This window comes from Equus caballus, chromosome 31 (assembly GCF_041296265.1).
Source record: "Equus caballus isolate H_3958 breed thoroughbred chromosome 31, TB-T2T, whole genome shotgun sequence".
Classification (NCBI taxonomy): domain Eukaryota; kingdom Metazoa; phylum Chordata; class Mammalia; order Perissodactyla; family Equidae; genus Equus; species Equus caballus.
In genome coordinates, this window is record NC_091714.1 from 2,929,300 (window position 1) to 2,952,252 (window position 22,953).

The 22,953-nt window shown below is 49.1% G+C and overlaps 1 protein-coding gene across 7 annotated transcripts in view; it reads left to right on the top strand.

The window, feature by feature from the left end:
- Nucleotides 1-11,475: 11,475 nt before the first annotated feature.
- The window catches only part of UNC93A (unc-93 homolog A), a 38,042-nt gene continuing 26,564 nt past the window's right edge, over nucleotides 11,476-22,953 (top strand). For 3 of the 7 annotated variants that reach the window (XM_070256552.1, XM_070256551.1, XM_014738153.3), the window contains exons 1-5: nucleotides 11,538-11,676; nucleotides 14,671-14,772; nucleotides 15,736-15,923; nucleotides 21,320-21,501; nucleotides 22,472-22,701. In XM_070256552.1, the coding sequence (XP_070112653.1) occupies nucleotides 15,837-15,923; nucleotides 21,320-21,501; nucleotides 22,472-22,701 (499 nt within the window). In that variant the 5' untranslated portion in view covers nucleotides 11,538-11,676; nucleotides 14,671-14,772; nucleotides 15,736-15,836. Of the gene's footprint in view, nucleotides 11,677-14,670; nucleotides 14,773-15,735; nucleotides 15,924-21,319; nucleotides 21,502-22,471; nucleotides 22,702-22,953 lie in introns of all 7 variants that reach the window. The other 4 variants (XR_011434505.1, XM_005608137.4, XM_070256549.1 and 1 more) reach the window with 3 other exon arrangements.

The following is a 22,953-nucleotide window of genomic DNA, read 5'->3' on the forward strand; positions in this document are numbered from 1 at the left end:
CCTGTCCTACTTAATAGTAATTTTAACTGGCTTCCTCCCTCTGTGGGAAATCCACTTTTGTCCTCATTTGTAATGTATTTCAAAATTCCTTTACTCCGGATACATTTGTGCTGTTTTGACTTTTCCTTTGAACCAGTTCTGACATCTATCTGGTTGCCAGCCATCAAATGCCTGAAACAAACTCTTTAACACACGTTATTTTCATATCTAGATGCAAGTCATGATTTCACTTTTTCTGAAAATTATCTTTCAGACACAACGCACAGAATATATTATACAGTTAGACTTGTGATCCGTTGCTAGTATTCTGCTATAGGTGAGTGACGTTTTAGACAACGGGCTTCTGGGAATCAGAAAACGTATTCTGCTCTTGATTTTGTTCTGAGTATGATCGCAATGAAGCGCCCCATACTTACAGCATGTCTGCAGAAAATACTCATATATTTTGCCTCAGGCAGAGCACTGCCACAGAAAAAGCAGGGGACAAAGCATTTAGTGAGCACTGATTATGTCCCCCCGCAAAGTGGAGGAGAGCAAAGAAGCCAGACGCCATCCTTGAGAGTAAAAGGGGAAAGAGTAAGAAAGGGCTTAGAACACCCTGGTCTACGGTGAGATGCCCAAAATGTGCTGGTGGAGCCTGAATCTGATTTTCAGTGGAATCCAACTGGGAAAAGCAGACTGTGAAATCCCCAGAAGATAATGCAGGGCAATCCACGATGTATCGTGAGCTAGTGGAATAGAACATGTTCTCGAAGAAACTCAAGAAAGCGCAGTCATCGGGAGCTCAAGAAAACGTCTGCTCTGGGTGAATCCCAGGACCCTCCTCTCGTCTTCAGCTGCTATCACTGGCCTTTTGTTGACACCTTTGTCTGAGCTTTCAAAACCCAAGCTCATCTTTCAAGCTACAGACTCAACTGTATATTAGACATTCAAATGCAGAGAACCAGTTCCCAACGTCTGCAAAACTAACCCCCTGCCTCGGGCGGCAGCCTCATGGCCCCCCTACCGCATGGGTCTCTTCTGGCCCAGATGGATTCCCTTTCAGGCATCTGTAGAGATTGGGGAGGGGGTACGAGCACATACTTGCTTATGAGAAAGCAAGCTACCTGCTTTACAGGGAAAATGCTAAGTTGATTACAATAGCATCCTAATTGCTGCCTTTCAGAGAAGGCTTCTAAATAACACTGTCTTTCAAAGCTGACATCCGTCCCTGTGCTTGAGATTTCTCTTCAAAGGGCTGCGCGAGTTGGACCAGGAATGTGGAGAGTTCTTTGCATTTATGGTCCTGCTATTTCGAATGACAGTTAGAAAGAATTGTTGATATCCTGGTCTTTAAGAACTTCAAAGACAGCCTGAGGCAGGCTCCGTTTAGGGGACCTGAGTGATTCCCTTTGTGGAACGCAGCGGGCTCAAGCCAGCTCCTGGAAGAACAAAGCACAGGGCCCTGAATGCCAGAGACCAGGACTTCCAGACCAGGAATGTGGGGGGGACCCCCCTGATCCTGGCTTTTCTGCAGCAGATGGATGTGGCTGGCAGGGCCTTCCTGTGCCTGGGGTGAGTCTGGACCCCAGAGCCAAAGCTGGAGGTTGCAGAGGGCGTAGATGCCAGAAAGAGTAGGGGATGCAGGTACCAGCAGGAAGAGGGGATGCAGGTGCCAGAAGGAGTAAGGATGCAGGTCCCAGAAGGAGGAGGGGATGCAGGAGCTGGAAGGCCCCCACCGAAAAGTGGCAGAATATGACACCCCAAAATATGCCTGTTTGGCATAAAGATTATTTGAGCTGATTATTTTGAGAAACAGAAGTCACCCTTTTGTAAGGGACATTTACATTTACAAAGGAAATCTTCGAGTGTAAGGGTGTCTCCCCCTCTGTGCCAGGAAGAGGGGGATGACTCGAAATCACAAGAGATTCTGGTCTGTGGAGAAGGCAGACTGAAATCCGCATGACAGCCCCACCCTTGTTTACTGGGCTTTTCTTGGCCACCTCCCATAAGTGGCCTCCCTCATACCCTTCTTCCTCTGTCTTTAGCTGAAGATGGCATTTAAGCCTGAGTTCTAAGCCATTTCAGGGAGTTACTCATTTTCCCTGAGTTTCTCCCATGGACACATCTGGTATACAAGTTAATAAACTTCGGTTTGTTTTTCTCTTGTCAATCTGTCTTTTGTTATAGGACTGGATTCCCAGAGAGAACTTAGAAGGGTAGAGGGAGAATTATGTTTTCCTCCCTACATCACCCAAGTTCTCCTGCCCAGGCCAAGCAGCGTCACTTTCACGAAGTTAGGGACGGGAACTCAGGACTTCTCTTCCTTTCCTTTGGGTGATTGAATAAACAACACAAGCAACTTAGCAAAACGTAAGGTCGTTTGCAGGATGTAACTGGGAAATGTACAAGATCAATACATATTCGTTCCCTCCTTCTCAATTTATTGAGCGTTCTGCCAGAGGTGGAGAGTCTGACGGGTGACATGAGGAAGACGCTGCTACAAGGTAGACTGAGGCACAGTAAAAACTTTGAGTTCGTGCAAGCAAAAGTTGATTCAGATTGGGCGGCGACAACAGAAGTGCTCAGCAGTACAGAAGCTCGGAGAAAGACTTGTATGGAGAAGGTGCTGAAGCGAAATAAGGAAATTATGGATTGGCTGGGGCTCAAAGCCCAGGTGGCTGTTTGCGGTGGGCTGTCCTTAGGTTTTGATTTCGTAGCCTGTACGAGTTTAGGTTTTGGTTTGCTTATGTGGCTGCAAAGATATCAGAGCCAACTTGGTCTAGTGGCCTCCTTGTTTAATTAATTTAACGAATAGACATTTAGCAAACCACGGTAGAATAAGAGTTGTATCTCCAAATTTTATTTAAAGTTGATAATTCTGAAGACACGCTTGTTTGAATTAAACCAACAAAACTTAAACCAGCTTTTATTTACCGAAGAATATCCTAGATCACATGAACTCGAAAAACCTTGGGGTTAGTTTCTATATTTCTGAAAGACATCTTAATTTTTATAAGCACTTATCTTTCTTTAAGCCAAGAGGAACTCACACCTGACAAGGTGGAGGTTGCTGGAGCCCCGTGTCCCTGGGGAACCGCGACAGTTAGACCGTGCCAACGTCTCGTGTTCCACGAAAGGACTCGTCACAGAGTCCCTTCATCACATGACATAGGTGAGACCCTGTCCACAGTTTCTCACGACCCCATAACACTCACGATGACCCCTTGTGCACCCGAGACAAGGCAGACCCCGCCCTCCAGCTCCTATTCTTTGGCTCATGGTTGATTAGCTGAGATTGGAGCTGTTTGCCCCCTGAAACCAGCCGGATGTCGAGAAAAGCATTTCCTGACCAGCTCACTGCCTGAGACTCCCCCGACTGTGTGCACCCCAACTTCAGGTGGCCCATCCACGGCTTGTCTGCTGCTCCCCAGGAAAGTCCAAGGCCAGCTGCCCTGCCTGCTCTGACGGGTATGTGTACACCCTCCTGTGGCAGTGGCCGGAATGAAGCCATCTCCTGCCCTGTGTGGTGTGATCTCTGACATCACACGTGCATTTCTGTGAGTTTTATGCAAAGACTAGGAAGTCTCTAGGTCCTCTTTCTCAGGACATAAAGAGAGCAGTCGTCCGCACCTGAACATTATTTGGAGTTTAACTGTTCCTTCCCAGGGGCATCTTTAAGGCTTTTACTAACTGAGGGCTAACCCTGTGTCCTCTGAATGTCAAGGTATGAAGCAGGGTGAGAGCGGGGTCTGCCCTGAGGGTCTGCTGCCCAGGCCCAGCCCTCCTGCCGGTGTGGGCATGTGGCCGGCTGGACAGTGGCCAGCTTCTGAACCGCCCACTGTTTGGCAGGACTTGTGGGACACTGGCACCTGGCAGGAGAAAAAGCCCATCCACGGGGCTGGGACTGCCACCTCCCCTGGGTGCTCTTTTGGCAAACCCTTGGCCCTCCCGGTTCTCACCACGGGGCCCGGAGTCTCCCCTCACTGCAGACAGACCACGTCATGAAAAGTCACATTTTATAGAGCCTTAGCTGCCTGGCCAGGCATTATTGCTGAGAGGGCCCCTCCATACATTTTCCTCCCCACCTCAGCCTCGAACGCAGCTTTCCAAGGGTTCTTTGAGGCTGGGAGTAAGTGTGGGGACCCTGCTCTGGTCCCGGGTCTCCAGGTTGCCTCTTATCCAACGAGGCATCAGCCCCCATACCTTGTCCTCCACACCCACTCATTCTAGCTCCTGATCAGTGAGGACAGCTGAGATCTTCTGCTCTAACAGGGCACAGGCAGCTCCAGGGGAGGGGGACGAATTGCTGATGTGGCCTCCCGGGGCTTCTCCATGGATGGCCTCCTGGGCAGTCATAAATTCATAACAGGACTTCAACCTCAGTGGAAGCTTCTAGAAAATAGGTCAGTTTGCTTGTTTGTTTTCCTAAGGGAAATACACAGGGCAGGTGTTTGCTGTTGGGGACGATTCCTCGTGCAGGTAAGATTGCGGAGCAGTCTACGTTCCCTTCCTCCGTCACTCCCACAGCGAGGTCAAGGGTAAGGCTGCCATGATCAACCTGGATCAGACAGGTTACCTGACTCAGCCACCGCTCTATTTCCCTAGCAAGAAAACTCTCTTTTCAAGTTTTCTTTCAATTCCACCCCCTAAGCAAAGACTACCTCCACTCTGACAGTCCCAAAGTAAAAATCTTGGGAAAGAAAGGAGCAGATTGGGACCAGCTCCAATCAGATATCCACTGCTGGTCTAGTTCACTCACGGGTTGGGGTGGGGGGTGTTCAGAGAGCACACGCCTGGCGTGAGGCAGTCCCTGTGATCCCTGTGACTGGAGAGGAAATGCCCCAGGAGGATGCGCATTGTCCCAGGGCCAGGCGAGGCCCAGGTGGCTTCCTCTGCAAATGGACCTGGGGAAGCATCTAGTCCTGGTCCCTGCAGGCATTCTCCTCTCCGTGTGAGGCCAGCAAGGATGTCTTCCCTTCCTCAGAAGCCTCCATTTGGATTCACCCAAGGATATCTATAGAGGGACAGCGTGTTACACCAGTTCTTCTGTTTATCTCTCTCTTACCAGTGACAGTGAGTCCTGAGTAATATTAACTTGGTATTTTTAAACTCTGAAAACATATCAACTCACTTGCGATACGACCTTGACTCAGAGCAAATTGTAATGTAAAAAAAATCATGTTTGCCTTCTAATTGACTTTAAAGTCTCCATCCCGGGGGCATATTCAACATTCCCATCAAATTCAACGCGTCCCGACAGCACCAGCAACTCAGCTCGGCAGACTGGAAGCAGAAGCCCTGTTTCTGTCTCTTGTCTGAAGTCAATTATACTCTGTTCACCCTGGAGTCCTGCTTCACCCACAACTTTTCCTACAACCAGAGACGCTGTGCAAATGCTTTGCCTCACTTTGCTTCCACAGTGATGGCGGACTGGACATGTTGCCTCTGCTCCTTTCTCTCATTTGGGCTTCTTATACCTCATACTTGCTTCCCTGAATGTTATTTATTCCTTCATGGAGCAGGTATTTGTTGCGTGCCAGTGATGTGCTGGGATCTGGGGAAGGGACCAGAGACAAAGCTGGGCGCAGTTCTTGAATTCTGGCCCCCATATTTGCGGGGAGAGTCAGACAACTTAGGCATTTATCTTGTGACAGTAGAAAGACCATGACTCAGGACAGACAGGTGCACTTGTAACAGCTACAAGGACATGTGGTCTAGATGGAGGAGGAAGTGGTCCATAGGGTGGCGTGTAACGTGAGGGGCGCACAGCAGAAGAGGATGATTCTCCAAGTGGAGGGAACAGCGCAGAAACACGAGAGGATTCATGGCTCACGAAAGCAAATCAAAATAGCTCAGCGTGGCTGGTTGGAGAGGCAGGAAAGGGGTTAGGGATCGGAGGGGTCAGGTCAAGACTGGAAAAGCAACCTGGGCTTCCAAGGCCCTAGTTCAGAGCATGGACCATGTTAACACCTGTAGGCAGAAGCAGTCAATGTCGCGTCCCCTGACCCCTACCTCTCTCTCTGGCTGTTTTATGTCTGTCTTAACTCATACGCAGACCTTTTTTTATATGGAAGGTATTATTTTATATATTTTTTCTGCTGTTCATCTTTTCAATTTAATAAAAATCTTGGCCATATTTTGACATGACTAGATATAGACTACCTCTTTCTTTGTGATGGTTGAACGTATGGCCCACCGTATGGAAGTATCATAATTTGTCTGGTAGCCAGCCTCTATCAACATGGAAGCTCTTTCTAGTTTTTTGCTATTCTAAACAAAACTATGGCAAGTATACTTCCATACCGATTTTTGAACACATGTGCATGCATCTGGAGAAGAAATGTATAGAATCAGAATTACTGAGCATGAACGTGTTAAATTTTGACCTCAACCAATTGCACCCCAAAAGGTTACACTGACCAGCAAACACATGTAGCCGTGTCTGTTTCCCCAGCCCTCCAACGCACTATTGCTATCAGTAGTTTTAATCTTCCATTCTATTGGGTGAAAAGAGGTGTCTAGGTGTTTTACTTTGCATTTCTTTAGTTAAGTGAGACGCCACATGATTTCCTATGTTTGCAAGTCATTTGTGCTTCTCTTCCTATAAATTGGCTTCTCGGATCATTCATCTGTCATTTCGCTAAGTCTCTTGTTAATTTCTAAGTGTTCATTCATTGTTTGCTAAGAAACCCACACCTGGAGGACTTCTCAGCCTCCGTAATTACGCGTGTGAGACAATTCCTTAGGTGTATCTCCTCAGTTCTGTTTCTCTGGAGAATCTACTAATGCGAAGAAATTAAGGTACTTGCCCACAGTCAAACAATAGCCTGGGGCGACACAGAATTCGAGGATGCTTTGGAATACACATACTGTGTCGTATCTGAGGGATATTTTGCAGTTTCACACTAATACTGAACAATAGTATAAGTTGAAAAGATAAAAACCACTTGTAAAGTAGGAAAATGGAAGCTCAGAGAGTTCATAACGTGTTTTTTCAGCAGTGGAACGGAGGCCATGGCCTGGACCTGACCCCAAAGCAGATCTCCTGACTGGGGGAAGCCGCCTCTCTGCTCATCCCTTTCTTTTGCATGGTGCTTGCTTTTGCCAAACCGTTTATACTATCCATTTTGGAAGAATGATGCGGTGACGTCCAAAGGCAGGGCTGTGCCCTTCGATTTAGGGTGGAGGAGTGACTCTCCCCGTCATCGAGGCCATGCTTCTTCTAGCTCACAGGATGGTCTCCGTGGTTCCTGGCTTCCTCTCCTTGGCCCTCAGATAACCTCAGAGTCTACACTTTCAAATCCCGGGCCGGCTTCTGAAAACCACCCAGTGCAATCTGTTCCTGTGCAAGAGGACTGGGGCCTCGCTGTGGCGGATGACAAACTCAGCACGCCAGTGCGTGTGACCTCTCCTCACAAGAGACTTCACAATCAAGTTCCCACCTGGTCTTCACCAGCCGTTCCCCACGGCCTCTAGCCTACTCTCAACAAAACAACCACAGCGACATAAAATGGCTTCAGCCACATGCTGTTATATACGTATATGTCTCAACGGCGTTGCTCTGACAGCCCACAGTTTACGGAAGTGCAGGCGGGTGGTTCTGAGCCTATTTATAGCCAGCAAGTAAATTCCGTCATTTTAATTGCTGCCGACAGTGAGATCGTAAATAAGTTTCTTCACCAAGGCAGAGGGTCACCTACAGAGAGGTGATGAATGGGAGGGCGCCTCGAATCTGAGAGATCAACACTTGCAGAAAGAGGAAACCGCAAATCTGCAGTGATTCAGGGGGTGTTTGCATCACATTCCACTTAAATTTAATGCCATTCAGAATTTCACACATGCCCGGTTTCTTATGCCTTGACTCATTAACCGGGTTGTGCAAACACCACACGGGGGAGCCGGTTTTTTTCAGACCGCTGCAGCAGGAGAGCCCAGATGTGCCGGTCAGAGTGGGCAGGGCGGTTGGCCTTGCACTTTTCTGGGGAGAAGCGGACAGGCTGCGGACACACCATCTACAGTTGGGGTGCTCACGGTCTGAGGGGTGGTGGTTCTCAGGCAGTGAGCTGATCAGGAAACATTTGGCTCCGGGCCAGCCCTGATGGCCTGGCGGTTAAAGTTTGGCGCTCTCACCACTTCGGCGGCCCGGGTTCGGTTCCCAGGCGTGGAACCACTCCACTCCTCTGTCAGTAGCCATGCTGTGGTGGCGGGTGGCTCACACAGAACTAGGACCTACAACTAGAATATGCAACTCTGTCCTGGGGCTTTGGGGAGAAGAAAAAAAAAGGAAGATTGGCAACAGGTGTTAGCTCAGGGTGAATCTTTCCCAGCAAAAAAATATATATATACATTTTTCTCTGTGTCCAGCTGGTTTCAGGGGGATAAACAGCTCCAATCTCAGCTGAACAACCATGAGACAAAGAACAGGAGATGGAGGGTCAGGTCTGCCTTGTGACAGGTACACAGGGGTCATCAGAAAGTGTGGACGGGGTGTCACCAGTGTCACCTGAGGGAGTGGCTCTTTGTGGTGAGTCCTTTCCTCAGACACAAAGGAGGGGGGAAGATTTTGGGAAACAGGAGCTCAGAGGATTTCATAACTGGCCCTGTGCTCCCATCCGGGACCAGGCGGCTCAGGAAAAGTTCAGCACTGACAGTGGAAAAACAACATCTTTCACAGTAAATGTTCAAGGACGGTAAGATTTCCTTGTTTCCCCAACCCCAGGTAGAAGTGTGGACTCTGCATAACAAAGTAGAGGTGGGCAAAGTGGTAGGAGAAAGATGTATGTTGGTGGTACGCCTGCAAATTATTTGTGGGATAAATCCAGCCTTGAAATACGCTTACCCCTTACCCGCCCCACTGCCTACCAGCTAGAAGGGAACAGGATAAAAACCAAGATACATGCACGCTCATGCACACACGCATGGACACACATAGACACACGCATGCACACACATGTACACATATACCCATCCATCTTAGCTTTCATTCCGCCATGGTGGGTCTGAAGAGCAAGAGGCCAGGTAGCAGACATTCCTCGTAAGGATGAAAGAGAAGTTCTAACTGCTAATTGTTGCAAGAGGGTGGTCACAAGAGAGAGCTTCCAACCAGCAATAGCCATCATAACTAAGGATGCCCCAAATACGGTAATTGACAAAACTTTCAAGGATAAATGGACTCTTCCAGACACCGGGGCCCTTTGGGACATGATGTTATCAAGTCAGAATCTCACGGAATGATAAATCCTTCCAGGAACGTTAAGACTCACAGGTCAGGTGTTCCCCCATTCTGGTGGAGTCTGTAAGTTCTGCCAAATCCAAACAATACTTACTGAATGCTGAGTGCAAAACACAGGGCAGAACGCCCGTCAGACCCAAGGGCACCTTGCTGCGGACAGATGGATGGACGGTTGGCCCTTCTGGGCGTCCCGGCTGGGGCCGCCCTGCAGAGCAAACCTCAGCCTCTTCCGGTTTAGAGACTGGAGAGAAATTGCAGGACCGCAGTGACATTTTCAAACCCTCGTATGTCTTCTCCTGCAGAAACCAGAAATGTAACCTTCCTCCCTAGGTCCTTGGTTTCATTCCATTTCACAGAAAGAGCTCCTGTTGTCCAGCTGAGCAGGTACGGCTGTTTTTGAGCCCCTGGGAATACACAGTGACATACCAAATCAATAACTGAGTACATCAGCTTAAAAAAAAAACCACAGGATACCAGGGATTGCTTAGAAAACATGATTTTGCTTGTAGCGCTCAGGCACGGCCCATTTTCCCAGGAAAAGCCCTGGTCCCGAGTTCCAGCGCAGACCTGCTGACGGGGATTCAGACGGTCAAATTGGCCAACTGGGTGTGCTGCCAATTCTTGGCTGTTTTAGACCATTCAGGAGAGATCTCCGCCATGGGGGTTCTTGGGTTCTACACCAGCCAGGTGTCCCACCTTGGGGACGCTGGTCACAGGCTTGCAGTGATGGCACCCAGACCCACAGAGGCCCAGCGCTCCTGCAGGCCACACGCTGTAAGCACGGAACGCTTACTCACCCTTGTGAGTCACAATCCTTTCAGTTCTCAAAACACATCAACAGCTTGATTTCTCCTGACCTAAGCAAGTCCTGAGTGGACTTCCCTCCCACCCGCCATGGCTTCTGGCACTACTACGGTCCCTGTCATAGAGGGTCAGGATGTGCTTATGGACGAACAGGATGAGTAGGTATGTGGTCCTCTCCCAACGGGAGGGCAGAGAGCGATGTCCACGCTGAGAGCAGTCCGTAGCTGCAGGATTTCAGGCTGAGAGAAGGGGCCGTGCCTTCTGTCCATCATACGTCTGTCTTCCCCGCATCTAGCGCACAGGAAAGCTGGGAATGTCTGCTGGATGCGGGATAGCTGTGTGCACGGCTGTCTGCCAGGCCTCCCCCAGGGTCCCAACCATGCCTCTGTTCTTTCTAGCTTGCCGTAGACAAGCCGGGCCTCAAGGAGTTGCCCATCCATCCAGTGGGGAACCAGCTGGAGCATAAATGACCATGATGAAACAGGATCACGGTGCTAGGACTGCGTGCCCCAGGAGGACGTCCTGCGGGGGCATCCAGGGCTGGGGGGGAGGGTGGGTCAAGCTCGGTGGAAGCACAGGAGGGTGTGAGTGGGGCTGTGGCTCCAGCGGTTTCAGCCTGAGCGCTGTAAGCCACGGGCATGGGGAGCGCTGGAGAGAAACTGAGGGGAAACCCATTAATGACGAAAACAAGAGGCCTAGCAAGAAGTTGGAGTTTTAGCTTAATTTTTAAAGTTCTTTATAACAAAATTTCTTTCTAAAAGTATACTTTCCTTTAAACATTTTTATTATTTTAAAAATTAGATGATCTTCCTAAAAATATGGAAATAGTATATAGGTGCATCCGATAGAAAGTGTACACGTGGCCCCTTCCTTCCACAAGGTCTATTGTCCAGAGTCTGTTTGTTTACAGACTTGTTGTATGTAGGTGTACAGATGTATATAGCTCACTGTGTGTGCATATGTATCTATTCATATTCATATGTGCACACACACATATGTGCATGATTTTTTCATTAAAATGAGCTCTTACTATTTTCTTTTTTTGAGGAGGAGGATTAGCCCTAAGCTAACATCCACCACCAATCCTCCTCTTTTTTGCTGAGGAAGACTGGCCCTGAGCTAACATCTGTGCCCATCTTCCCCTGCTATATATGTGGGATGCCTACCACAGCATGCCTTGACAAGCTGTGCACAGGTCTGCACCCAGGATCCGAACCAGTGAACCCCGGGCCCCAGAAGCAGAATGTGTGAACTTAACCACTGCACGGCTGGGCCGGCCCCTCATGCTATTTTTATTCAAGAACCAAGCAGTAATTCTCAATAGAGGTCTTTCTAAAACGTTCTCAATCACGTCAACTACTCTATCTATCAAGCCTATCTTTGTCCAGCTTGCCAGAAATTCCTTCCCAAAAAGGGTTAAGTAGTTCCCAGATAACCATCTGCTGGGGGAGACCTGTGGTGTACAAACATCCTGTGCCATTTGCTGAAGCGCAAACAGGTGTGATGCAATGATTTCCCAACGTACTGTTGGAAAGAGTCAGTCACTTCTCTCGCAGCCAGAAGCAACCCAGGAAACCGTCTCAGCTTCTGACACTCTCCAAGATTGAAGAAGCCATGAGCCACGACAGCAACAGGAACTAAGGAGGCTGCAACACTAGGTAAAATCGACATAGATAACGTTATTTCAGTTGGGGACAAAATTCACATTTTTTGGATGTTTGTGCATTGTGGGAGCAAAGACACAAAATTGTCTTTGCAGATTGACCCACGTAATCTTATGTCACTGTGGCTTTGACTTTACAGACAAAACAACCAATTGAAAAGTACCTAGACAGTTCCAGCATATACGCTGTGTATGCCCCTCATCTTGGCTTCCTGGACGCACACGCATTTGGCCCTGGGCCGTCCAAGTTTCAGCCTGAGTTTCCCTAGCGACCTCGTTAGAGCTGCTCGCTCCGACCTGCTGGCTCCCTCAGATGGTCCGGGAGCTGCAAAACGGGAACTTTCAGATTCTGTTGAGAGAAAATCTGTCTGGGTCAGCGTCTGTGGAGCTGAGCAGCTGTGCCAGCAGCTGGTTATCACTCCTCCGCCTTTGTGGAGATGTGGGGGGGCCGGGGGACCAAATGGGACCACCCTCCTCATGATTTCTATCGTGTGACCTGCTTTGTTTGGGGAACGGGACATGTCACCGTCTGAATTTGTTTGATTACTCTACTTGCATAGTTGCTTCTTGTCTGTCTCCTCCACTAGAATTAAACCTCTATGAGGACAGTCCCCTCACCGTTCTCTCAGTGTGGTGGTCCTGGCACTGGAATGATACCTGGCACAGGGTGGGCATTCAACAAGGGGTTGGAGAATAACTGTAGAAGTTGGTTCTATATCTAGGGCAGAAGAAGGCTCACTGGAAAGGGAAAAGGGATTATGCATTTGGAAAACAAAGAGGGGTGTGCGTGTGTGTGCGCACCTGTGTATGCCCATGTGTGTGAAGACTTTACCATCTCTGACTCATTCAACAGAACGTGTGAAAGATGCCTCAGATGTTATACCTGAGGGCCTGCCAGTCTCCTCCACTCTGGTATGAAATAAGGGTGCATAGACTTCCCAGATGCCAGGAGTTGGGGGCTCTGCAGATTCCCATGGAAGATTCTGGCTGCAGAGTCAGGCTGCTCAAATGTCCCACAATGAAATGAGTGCTGAGGACCCCGAGGGCAGGGAAGACGGAGAATCTCATGACAGCTTAGAGGGGTGGTATGATTCAAGAGTATTGTGAGGGTGAAAGTATTTTGGGCTATTTCAAGCCTTTTCCTGGGCCCCACTTCTGCTGAATTTGCCATGAGGAGGTCCCTGCTGTCTCTGGTCAGTGATGGGAATGAGGTGGAGAGAATTCGGCCAAGGGAGGATGGGATCCAGGAGAATCCCCATTCAACTCCGGGGGTCTCTCGATCCCGGTTCATTGTCACAGCCCGTCTCACCCACGGGTCAGCTCCGGAGCCTGCCTCTCCAAGCCTGCAGCTGCGTGGGATGCTAGCTAAGGGAAAACCCTTCTCCAGTCAGAGCTGTGCCTGAAACACAATTTAAAAATATAAATTGCTTAAAAAGAAAAAAAGCTCCAAGTACATTTATTTCCAAAGCATAAGAATTCTCAACTTAGGCGATAATTTTTTCCATTCCTTATACACACATTTTTCATCTTTATGTAGATGAAAGTCTGAATAATGAAGAGGACAGATTTGAATTTGTTTGGTGCTGCTTTTATTAACGAAGATGTCAGATTTAAATGTCAAGAAAATTGATATTAATTTGCTTACATAAGTATTTTCTCTAAAACAGCAAATCATTGATTATACTTGCCTTAAAGGAAAGGCAATCTTTATCTTCTTAGCGGGAAGTTTGCTGACTTAAAATGTGCGCAGAGCTACAAAATCATCTTTTTTTCCTCCAAGTGACATAGAGTTGATGTTAATTTTGAGGAGCGAAATGATTCTTGGTATCCTTCGAGTCATTTCTACCTAAATCGCTTCAGCCGCTTGAGGTTGGCCCCGGCCCAGGTTCATGGCTGCAGGAACACGTTGTCCACGATGCTGAAACTGGCTGAGGAGTCAGGGCAGCTTTTGGGTTTCTGGGGTTTCCCATTCTTGTCCCCAGCCCAACCACAGATCTGCAGGAATGGGTAAGTTATCGGGGACACACTTCCAAGCCCGGGTCCCTTTGATGTGAGGAAAGCATTGGTGACTACCTCTAAAACTGTCCTCAGCCTGTAAACAATCGGGGCACGGTGCCAGTGGACATCTCTTTCAAGAAGCCAAGGCAGACTGTAAAGTGTCTGTTTATTTACAAAATCCCTCTTAAGATAAATGAAGGGGAAGAACCGGGAGGGAGGGTGAAAAAGCCAACAGGAGTAAAGCAATTATGTCAGCGATGAATTCCTGACCAGAAAGAGCACAGCTAGGGGACGGGGAGGGCAGTGACTTGCAAAGACGGAAGCAGACCTCTGGGGTTCCTTTGCACAAGCACACAGCTCCTCAGCAGATGCTGGTTGGCTGTGCAAAGGGCTGGAACAGTAACGGGAGGAAGTTGCTCCCCAGAGCCAGTTGGCAAATCCAGAAGATGGTTCTGGTAAGCTTGAACAGTGGGTAGTGAGGAAACCTCAGGAATCTCCTAGTATCAAAGTACATCATTTGTGGGTGGTTGCAGACGGGCCAGAAGGGAAGTCAGCTAAAGTGATGCTGAAAAATCAAAAGGAAGCTAGAGTTCATTAACTGCTAATGAGATTCCTGTGGAATAGTCTGGGTTAGGCTAGGTGTTAAATTTCTTTAAATATTGCTCCAATGGGTATTTGCTCTGAAAGTTAAAATGTCATCTTAGCCGATCCACATTAACTGGTAATGACTATGTGTTCCAGGGGCTTTCATAATTATTAGCTTCTCCAACTTTTGCAACCCTCCTTTTTCAGGAGGAAGCTGAGGTTTAGAAACTGAGATGGCCCAGCTAAGGAGTTACAGGATGACATTTTGAACCTACACATCTCATTTGGTTCTGTGGTTAGCACTCCTTTGACTAGACTTTGCCGCTCACATGTCTGTATAAGTGTGATAATCCACATTCAGTCCATACATAAAGCCACTCTTTTCCTAAAAATGTTGTTTTCACAGGAATAAGTTAAGTTGCAAGAGCGATTACTTCATCATGCTGTTCAAATGGCATGACACACTTCCCTGACAGCACTGCCACCACGTGGTGCCTTTACCAACGCTGTAAGTTTCACCTTATTCATCCAAACTAGATAAAGATAATCAACTTCACAGAACTTTGGAAACTATCTTCAAACTAAGTTTTACTAACAATTAAATAAAACAATTGTACTAATAATTGGATAAGCAAATGATTTTGCTTGCTTATTAGCTAGGCGATATAGGGTTAGTTGTTTGAAATTTTAATTAATTAGAATGAAATGCAATTATGAATTCAGTTCTTCAGTTGCTGTCACCACATGTCATGTGCTCAGTAGCCACATGTGGCTGGTGGCCACCATATTGGACAGTGCAGGAAGTTCTCTTGGACAGCACTGCTCTAGACCTGACGTCTAACACTTCGGAAGCTCAGGTCCCTGTCTGCTAATGAGTCTAAGAGTTCTAATGATAATTATCAGAGCACCGTTGTGGGACAGCAGAAATGACGCATGTAAAAGTTCTATACTGAGAGAAGTTTGGTTTTTAATTATTGCCGTGCTATAAATCACATAGTCTTTGAGATGCTAATCCTTTGACCCTTGGATCTTCTAACCATGTTGACTCTTTGTCAGAAGTTGACCTATGTATCTTGAAGTTCACATTTATACTTTGTTCTCTCAGACTGAAATATATCCCACATTTTGCACCATTGACAATTTCTCTTAATGTGGAAGATACCATTATATCTACAATGGTGTATATAGAAAATATTATATTACATATACAATTGTATTGCACAATATATGTAATTATATTATGAAATATATATAATATGAAAATCATCACTTTATTGTAAGGACCATATCTACTAGAAACTGTAGGAAAAAAGTACAAGTACATACAAACTTTGGCCCTGTTAGAAAGTGGTGGTTGTGGATGGCAGAGAGGGTGAATGAATAACACGGTGGCACTCCACGGTGTCAGTGATAACCAAGTCCATTAACTTGTGACAGCCTTAATGACTAACACATGTCTAACTCAAACCAGGGAGAATGTGACTTCTTACACAGACTGCTTTTTCTGTGCTCCAAGTGGTTTCTTTCAAGGAACTACGAAGCCACTGATGGTTGACACCTGCCCTCAACACGATGGAGAGCAGCCTGAAGAATGTTCTGGTGGTTTCCTTTGGATTCTTGCTTCTCTTTACTGCCTTTGGAGGGCTACAGAATCTGCAGGTAAGTCACAACCGTCACAGTGTCTTGCCTTCTGAACGCCTCTTGGCCTCCAAGAGCCCCCATGGTCACTGAGGATGAGGAACGTGGGATTTCTTGTTACCCAGTTCACCCCCCGCCCCCAAAACGCTCTAAAAAAAAAATGGTGGTTTTTACCTGCCTGCGACAACATGCAGTTCCCACTCCCATCCCAGCAGGATTGCCCAACAGCGTGGGTGGTTGACCCTTGGGCTAGGAGATCGAAGGTCTTGGCTTAGCAATTTGATAAGATACTCTTTGCCTTTGGCTGGTTAAGAGGAGACACAGGACAAATCATCGTGAAGTCTATGCTTTCGTGCCCTCGGCTTTGTGGTCAAGGGCAGTAAGGTGAATTTATCAAATTTCGCTAGACCTTGTAGATTCCGTCGCTGCGTTAAGCACAGCCGTGGACTTGGATGAAGTGATCTCTGTGCAGTTGGATGCCCTGTGGCATTCCTCCCTCCTTGGGTCTCTCTAAGAGGTGGTGGCAGTGGTCACGTGTGCCCAGGAGTACACCTGCTGCATCTTCCCTGGGTAGTTATGTTTTAAGTCTGATCTTTAACTGTCTATGGAACCTCCAGGCATTCCAGGGACCTGTCACGAGGCCCCGGGTGCATTCCTTCTCCCAGCCTTGTGCCCTGGGGGCTGGGGGCGGCCACATAAAGATTTTTAGAACTTCTGATGACAAGTTGGTGTGGTCTTGCACGGTTTGTCAATCAGGAACAAGAGGTAGGCACCCACTGTGTGCACAGCAGTGAACTGGAAAAGCACACACAGGCGCTCAGAATCAAAGGGGCAGGACAGAAGGGGAGAGACTCGAATTTCTGTCCTCACCTTGAACTAGTGGGCTGTCAAGGAAGTTCAAATTCAGCTTCAAATCCTAAGTCCATGCGTTCCTCAGGGAATCGCTGTTCGGTCTTGTTTTCCATCAGGCTCGCAGAGAAGGAAACTGTAGATATTGGTGATTCTCAAAACCAAGTCTAAGAGGAAGCAGTCTCCTTTCTTGCCAGCATGGTTCACGGCTTTGTCGTCATTGCCTCTTCCAGGCCTTTCTGATGTTGTCGTAAAATGTTAGTGTGTAGGAGACACCTGCTTTGCTACATTGAATTGCGCTCACGTGGAGCACAGTATGTGCTGTCTGGAAGGAGACTTATGAGGGTGTGGACCCATCAGTAACACTTTCCCCAGGGAGAGCCTGCCCCACAGAAGGAGACCCTGCTGCTACACCCGCCCCAGGCAGGGCAGCTCCTCTGGGTTCGGGGCCTGGCCGTCATGGGCGTCCGAATTCTCAGGAAGCAGTTGTGGATCTGACAGATGCTCAGCTGAATGACAGCAAATTGGCCTCTAGACTTGAAAGTCCAAGGAGGGAGGGAGGGAGGGAGAGCCTTAGCAGCTCCCCAGGGGGGCTGGTCTCGCAGGCTGTGACTATGGCACGCTGCGGCCACAGACGAATGTGGGCAGACAACATTTGCCTCCGTGGCCCCCAGCTCTGTGGGAAGCTGGTTCAGGAAACACTCAGAGTGGCACCAGCACAGCACAGGGAGAGCGGTACAGCCACGGGGAGGCACCACACTCGTATCCAGGTCCTCCCCAGTCCCCCGAGGCTCTTGGAAGCAGAAGCACGTGCTGTCATCAACGTGGTCCCTTCTTCCTTGTAAGATGGGAGATGTTAAAGAACCAGATCTCCCACGCTGGCTTGGAACAATCCCACCCACCCACTTACCCACCCTCTGTCCCAGACCACCATCTTTCCTTGCCCGCTGATCCAGAAGACGTAAACGTGGTTTTACTGGGGTAATTACCTCTATCATCAGGACTGGCTTAAGCGAAAGAACATAATGACGTGGACAGGAGTGTCTTCAGAAATGACTGCCTCCCGATGATCTTGGAGGAACCTGCCTGTCCCTGTCATTTCCTTCTGCTTTCCTCTGGTTGACTTCATTCTCAGGCCCCAGAGGAGTGGCCAAGAGGGTTGCAAGCATCCGCACGGGCCCAGCCTGGTCTGGATTAGGTTGTGCACCTGTCCCTGGACCCAGACATGCGTCTACACAGCTTCTTCTGCAGCAGCTGCCTCTCTGTCACTTTTTTGGCTACTGATCTTCTGTTTATCATTCAGACCTCAACTTGAATGTCACTCCCTTCTCCCCCTTCCCTGTGCCCTGGATCCGAAGTCTGGGTGAGGCACCCCTGTGTCCACTCCCAGTGCTGTGGCAGGCACCACATGACACCTATGAGTTCCATGACTCCAGGACCATGCCCATCACTCTATGACCATATCCCCCTGCCTGAGACCGTGCTCCACACACAGAGGCACCGGATGGTCAGTTGGTGAATGGAGAAGTCATTGATGTGTATCAGCCTCCTGCTTGACACCCTTCGGGGGCTCTCCATGGCTTAGAGGTTCAATCCACTTCCCCAACTCAGAATCGGGGCCTGTGTAAACACATCCCCGACAACATCCCCATCCCACGCTTTCCCTGATTACCTCCTAATCCTCCAGATCTCATTTGACCCTCACTCCTAGAAAGTCTTTCTGACTCCACTGAGCTGGTCTTAGTGCCCCCCGCAGCCCCCCGCCAGGAGCTCTAAGCCCCTGAACTGCCCCTCTTGTGGGACTCCCAGCCCGATTGCAATTGCCTGGTTGCTGCTGTTCCCGACTCCTGTCAGGCCCTGGCCACCACGCGCTCCCGGAGGGCGGCGGCTGCTCGAATTGCTTTTGCATCAGTAGGGCCGTGCGCAGAGCCTCCCCTGAAAGTGCTTCGGGACCCATTTGTGGAATGAGTTGTGTGAAGATTCTAATTGTTCCTGCCAATAGTCTTACCGCATTCAACACTTGTTGTACTTATCCTCGTGCCCGTATTTGGTAGGCTGACTCCTAACACGTGCAAATACAGGTGTTTGAACATGGCCATTCAGGTGAAAAGAAATTGACTTTAAGATTTTGGTTCCCACTTTGGATATCGACATCTGGCTCTCTTTTCAGTGGTTTGCAATCTCCCTCGATTGTAAGCGACAAACAGACCTGGCCACTTTGCAGCAGCAGTGCTGTGGGTGGGAAGGAGTTCCAGGGCGCAGAAGTGCTGCAGGCTTCTCGTTAACACACAGAGGCCAGCTCAGGAACACAGGAGAACGCGATACCTAAGTACGAAGAGAGCCAGGGCTCGGGCTGGCCACATCTCTCTCTCACCCCACGCTCCTGCAACTAGAGCGACAAACAGAAATGTCCAGAGAGCCCCCACTTCAGAGCAGAGTGCTCCGTTTCCATCTTCTAACTAGATTTCAGAATTTTCCTGGGATTGGCTGTTCTTACTTTCAGTTTCAATTAATCAACAAACTTTTTTTTTTGGCGAGGAAGACTGTCCCTGAGCTAACATCTGTGCCAATCTTCTACTTTGTATGTGGGACACACTGCCACTGCCACAGCATAGCCTGATGAGTGGTGCTAGGTCCATGCCCAGGATCCAGACCCACAAACCCTGGGCCACCAAAGCAGAGCATGCGAACTTAACCACTTTGTCACCGGGCTGGCCCCAACAACAAACTTTTTTTTTTTTTTTTTGGTGAGGAAGATTCGCCCTAAGCTAACATCTGTTGCCAATCTTCCTCTATTTTTTTTCCCCAAAGCCCCAGTACAGAGTTGCATATCCTAGTTGTAAGTCCTTCCAGTTCTTCTATGTGGGAGGCTGCCTCGGCATGGCTTGACAAGCAGTGTGTAGCTCTGTGTCCAGGATCTGAACAAGCGAACCCTGGGCTGCTGAGGCGGAGGGTGCAAGCTTAACCACTCAACCTTGGGGCTGGCTCCAAATATTTTTAAGTATCCGTTTTGGGCAAGAAATAGGGGGCGACTCAAAAAAGTGGAACATCTCCTCTGGATTCCACAGGATTGTTGTCAGCTGGGGTCACTTCCAGGGTCACCAGGTGGTAAGTGCTAAAGGTCAGGTGGCTGGTGGGGAGATAAACTCCAGCACAAGATGGAAGCAGAGATCTCCACAGATGGCGTTATTCAGGGAGGGCCTTGGGGACCCCTGATCTGCACTTGAAGAATGGGTGCTATTTGGGAAGAGGATGAGGATGGTCAGAGCATGTCTGGGATGGGGGTGGCTGCAGAGAGGAAAGGAAGAGAAACTCCTGGAGTAAGAGCTCGGCTTGAGGGATTTGGACTCTCCAGTGGACAGAAGTAGGTGAAAGGGAGTGTTTCTGAAGGTTGCACCTGCCGCATGGTACAGGATCTTTTGCTATAAGACATTGTGTTCTGTCAGGTTGACCAGGTAGGAAGGAAAGTCAACCGTCCAGGTGTTAAAGTAGCGGCTGTCGGATCTTCTAGACTAACTCGCTGTGTGTATAATCCTACAAGGTGTTCCACGTCTCTTTCTGCACCTTCCCCATTGGGATAATGACGTCTCTCTCAGCCATAAAGGAGAAGGAATGTAAAAGCTCTTACTTCTGTGTCCTCACGTTGTCAACGCTCCTTAAACGGTGGCGATCTGAGATTTGGGTTCTACCTTCTGCAGGGGAAGACGCCCTGTCAGGGGCATTTTTTCTCCTCCGGTGTCTGGTCCACCACCTGGAGCACACCAGGCCCTCACGCCATCACTGATTGTGGGGTGGACCCAAGCTGTGTGGAGGCAAAGGAAGCAGAGATGGGGGGAACACGCAGAAGGACCGTTGTGCAGGAAGATCCTGCGAATGGAAATTGTTCTCTTCCTCCGCGCTCCCCTCCTCTATCTTCCTCTCTCTCCTCCTCCCTCTCCTCCTCCTCATCCAGGCCTTCCTTTCCCTCCTCTTCAGCCTCTTCTTTCCTCTTACAAGTGAAACAATAAGAAGAAACAATTATGCTGGGATTTCGTTCACAGCAAAAGCCAAACTTCACCCCTGCCATTGCCTTTGCCAGTCTGGTTCTGGTTACATATTTGACTTTTTGGTCCCTTCATACCAAGCTACACTAGGTGCTTAAGGGACAAATGACAAAAATATGAAGACTGTGAGTCTTCACTTACAGTGTGGAACGGGACCTTCGCTCTCTGCCTCGGGCTCAGCTTCCATCTTTCTCTCCTGCAGGTGCCCGGAGATGCTGCGGCTCCCTCATCGTCCCAGCAGCCTCTTTGCATTCTTTAGATGAAGGCAGTTGTCCCAGAGAGCAGAGGGCCCCTTTGCCCTCAGGGCCCACCCCGGCCCCAGCAGACTTTCCCTCTCCCTCATTTCTAGAAGCCGTGGACTCACTATACTCAGAATTTACTGCAGTTTCCTCCCACATGGCACCGTCGGCTGGAGAAGAGGCCACCTGCCCAGGAAAGCCTCTTGCTGGTGGTCTCGGGGACCTAGAGGTGAACCATGCCCTTCGCCATGGGATTCTCTAACCAGAGCTGCTTTTGTTCCCACAGAGCAGCCTGTACAGAGAGGAAGGCCTGGGGGTGGCAGCGCTCAGCACCATCTATGGGGCGGTGCTCGTGTCCTCCATGTTTCTCCCGTCAGTTCTCATTAAGAAGTTGGGCTGCAAGTGGAGCATCGTCATCTCCATGTGCTGCTACGTGGCCTTCTCCCTGGGCAACTTCTACGCCAGCTGGTAGGCCCCCCGTGGCTCACGGCCCCCAGCTTCCCAGGCTGGGGACCACTAGCTGGCACACAGCTGGCGCTCGCCCCTACTGCTGCCCACCACTTCTGCTTTAAGATGAGCTCTGCTTCCTGAAATTCCTTTCTCAGATTCTGGGACAGGAGGATAGAGTGGCTTTCTTTCCGTTTTTCCCGCCAAGACGTCTCTGCCCCCCTCTGCTGGGCGCATCGCCTTCTCCTGATTCCCAATCCTGACCTTTTCCTGAGGTCTGCTGTGGGCCTTTAGCATCCCAGGGCACTTTTATGGTCCCAGGAAGGAGGGGGACGATCCGACTAAGATGTCGAGGGTGAATTTCAGGGAGACTGAGCAGAACATGACCAATGGACCCAACACCGTACCTCATCTGTGTCATAGAAATTGGATGAGGCAGGGCTGGAGCTGGTGCCAGTGCCCGGCCTGAGCTCTCCCTACCCCGATGGGAAGGGGTCCTCGGGGTCCCAGTTCTAAGCTCCTGGGCCACATGCCTTTGTTCCCAGGACATTCATTCGAGCATCTCTTAGAGGGATACTCCATTGCTACCCGGGACCTACTGATTACGACAGCTTCACGTTGTTCTTTTTCTCCTTACTATGGAGTTTTCATACAGAGTCCTCATTGAGGAGGACAATAGATAAATAAATAAATCATTTTTTAGTATAAAGCTGTTAGAAATATTTAGAAACCATCCCAGCTCATTGCTCATACTTGCATCACATACAAAGAAACGTCACTGGCACTGAATTTCACTCTTGCAAATGAACCTGACCCAGAAGAGGCACTGGTTTTGCTCATTTATCTTAGTCTAATGAGAATCCATCAATCTAACCAATCCATAAACATAATACTGTGCTTACAATGGGCCAGGCATGGAGCTTCCTTCTCCCCAAACACAGGGGAGAACAGAGGCGGGCAAGGCGCCATATGCTTTCATTTCTTTCTACAGGTACACTCTGATCCCCACCTCCATCATGCTGGGCCTCGGAGCTGCCCCACTGTGGTCTGCTCATTGCACGTACCTCACGATCATGGGAAACACACATGCGGAGGAGGCAGGAAAAATCGGCAAAAATGTGGTGAACCAGTATTTTGGCATCTTCTTTCTCATATTCCAGTCATCTGGTGTGTGGGGCAACCTGATCTCGTCTCTGGTGTTTGGCCAAAAACCCACTCAAGGTAAAAGGAAACGAGGCTTGGTGGTGGTGACTCGGGGGGCTGGATCCACCACCAAGAGTGTCCCCGATCGCATTTACGCACGTCTTTATTCTGTGATTCGAGCAGGTTATCACATGAGGCCCTGAAGACGTTCTGCTCAACCGGGTGGTGCCTGGCTCTTCCCCCCGGACAGTCTGGGTGGGTCTCATGGTCTATCTCATGCACTGGTGCTCAGAGGTTCTGTCCCATCCCTCCTTTGGGCAGAGGGAACCC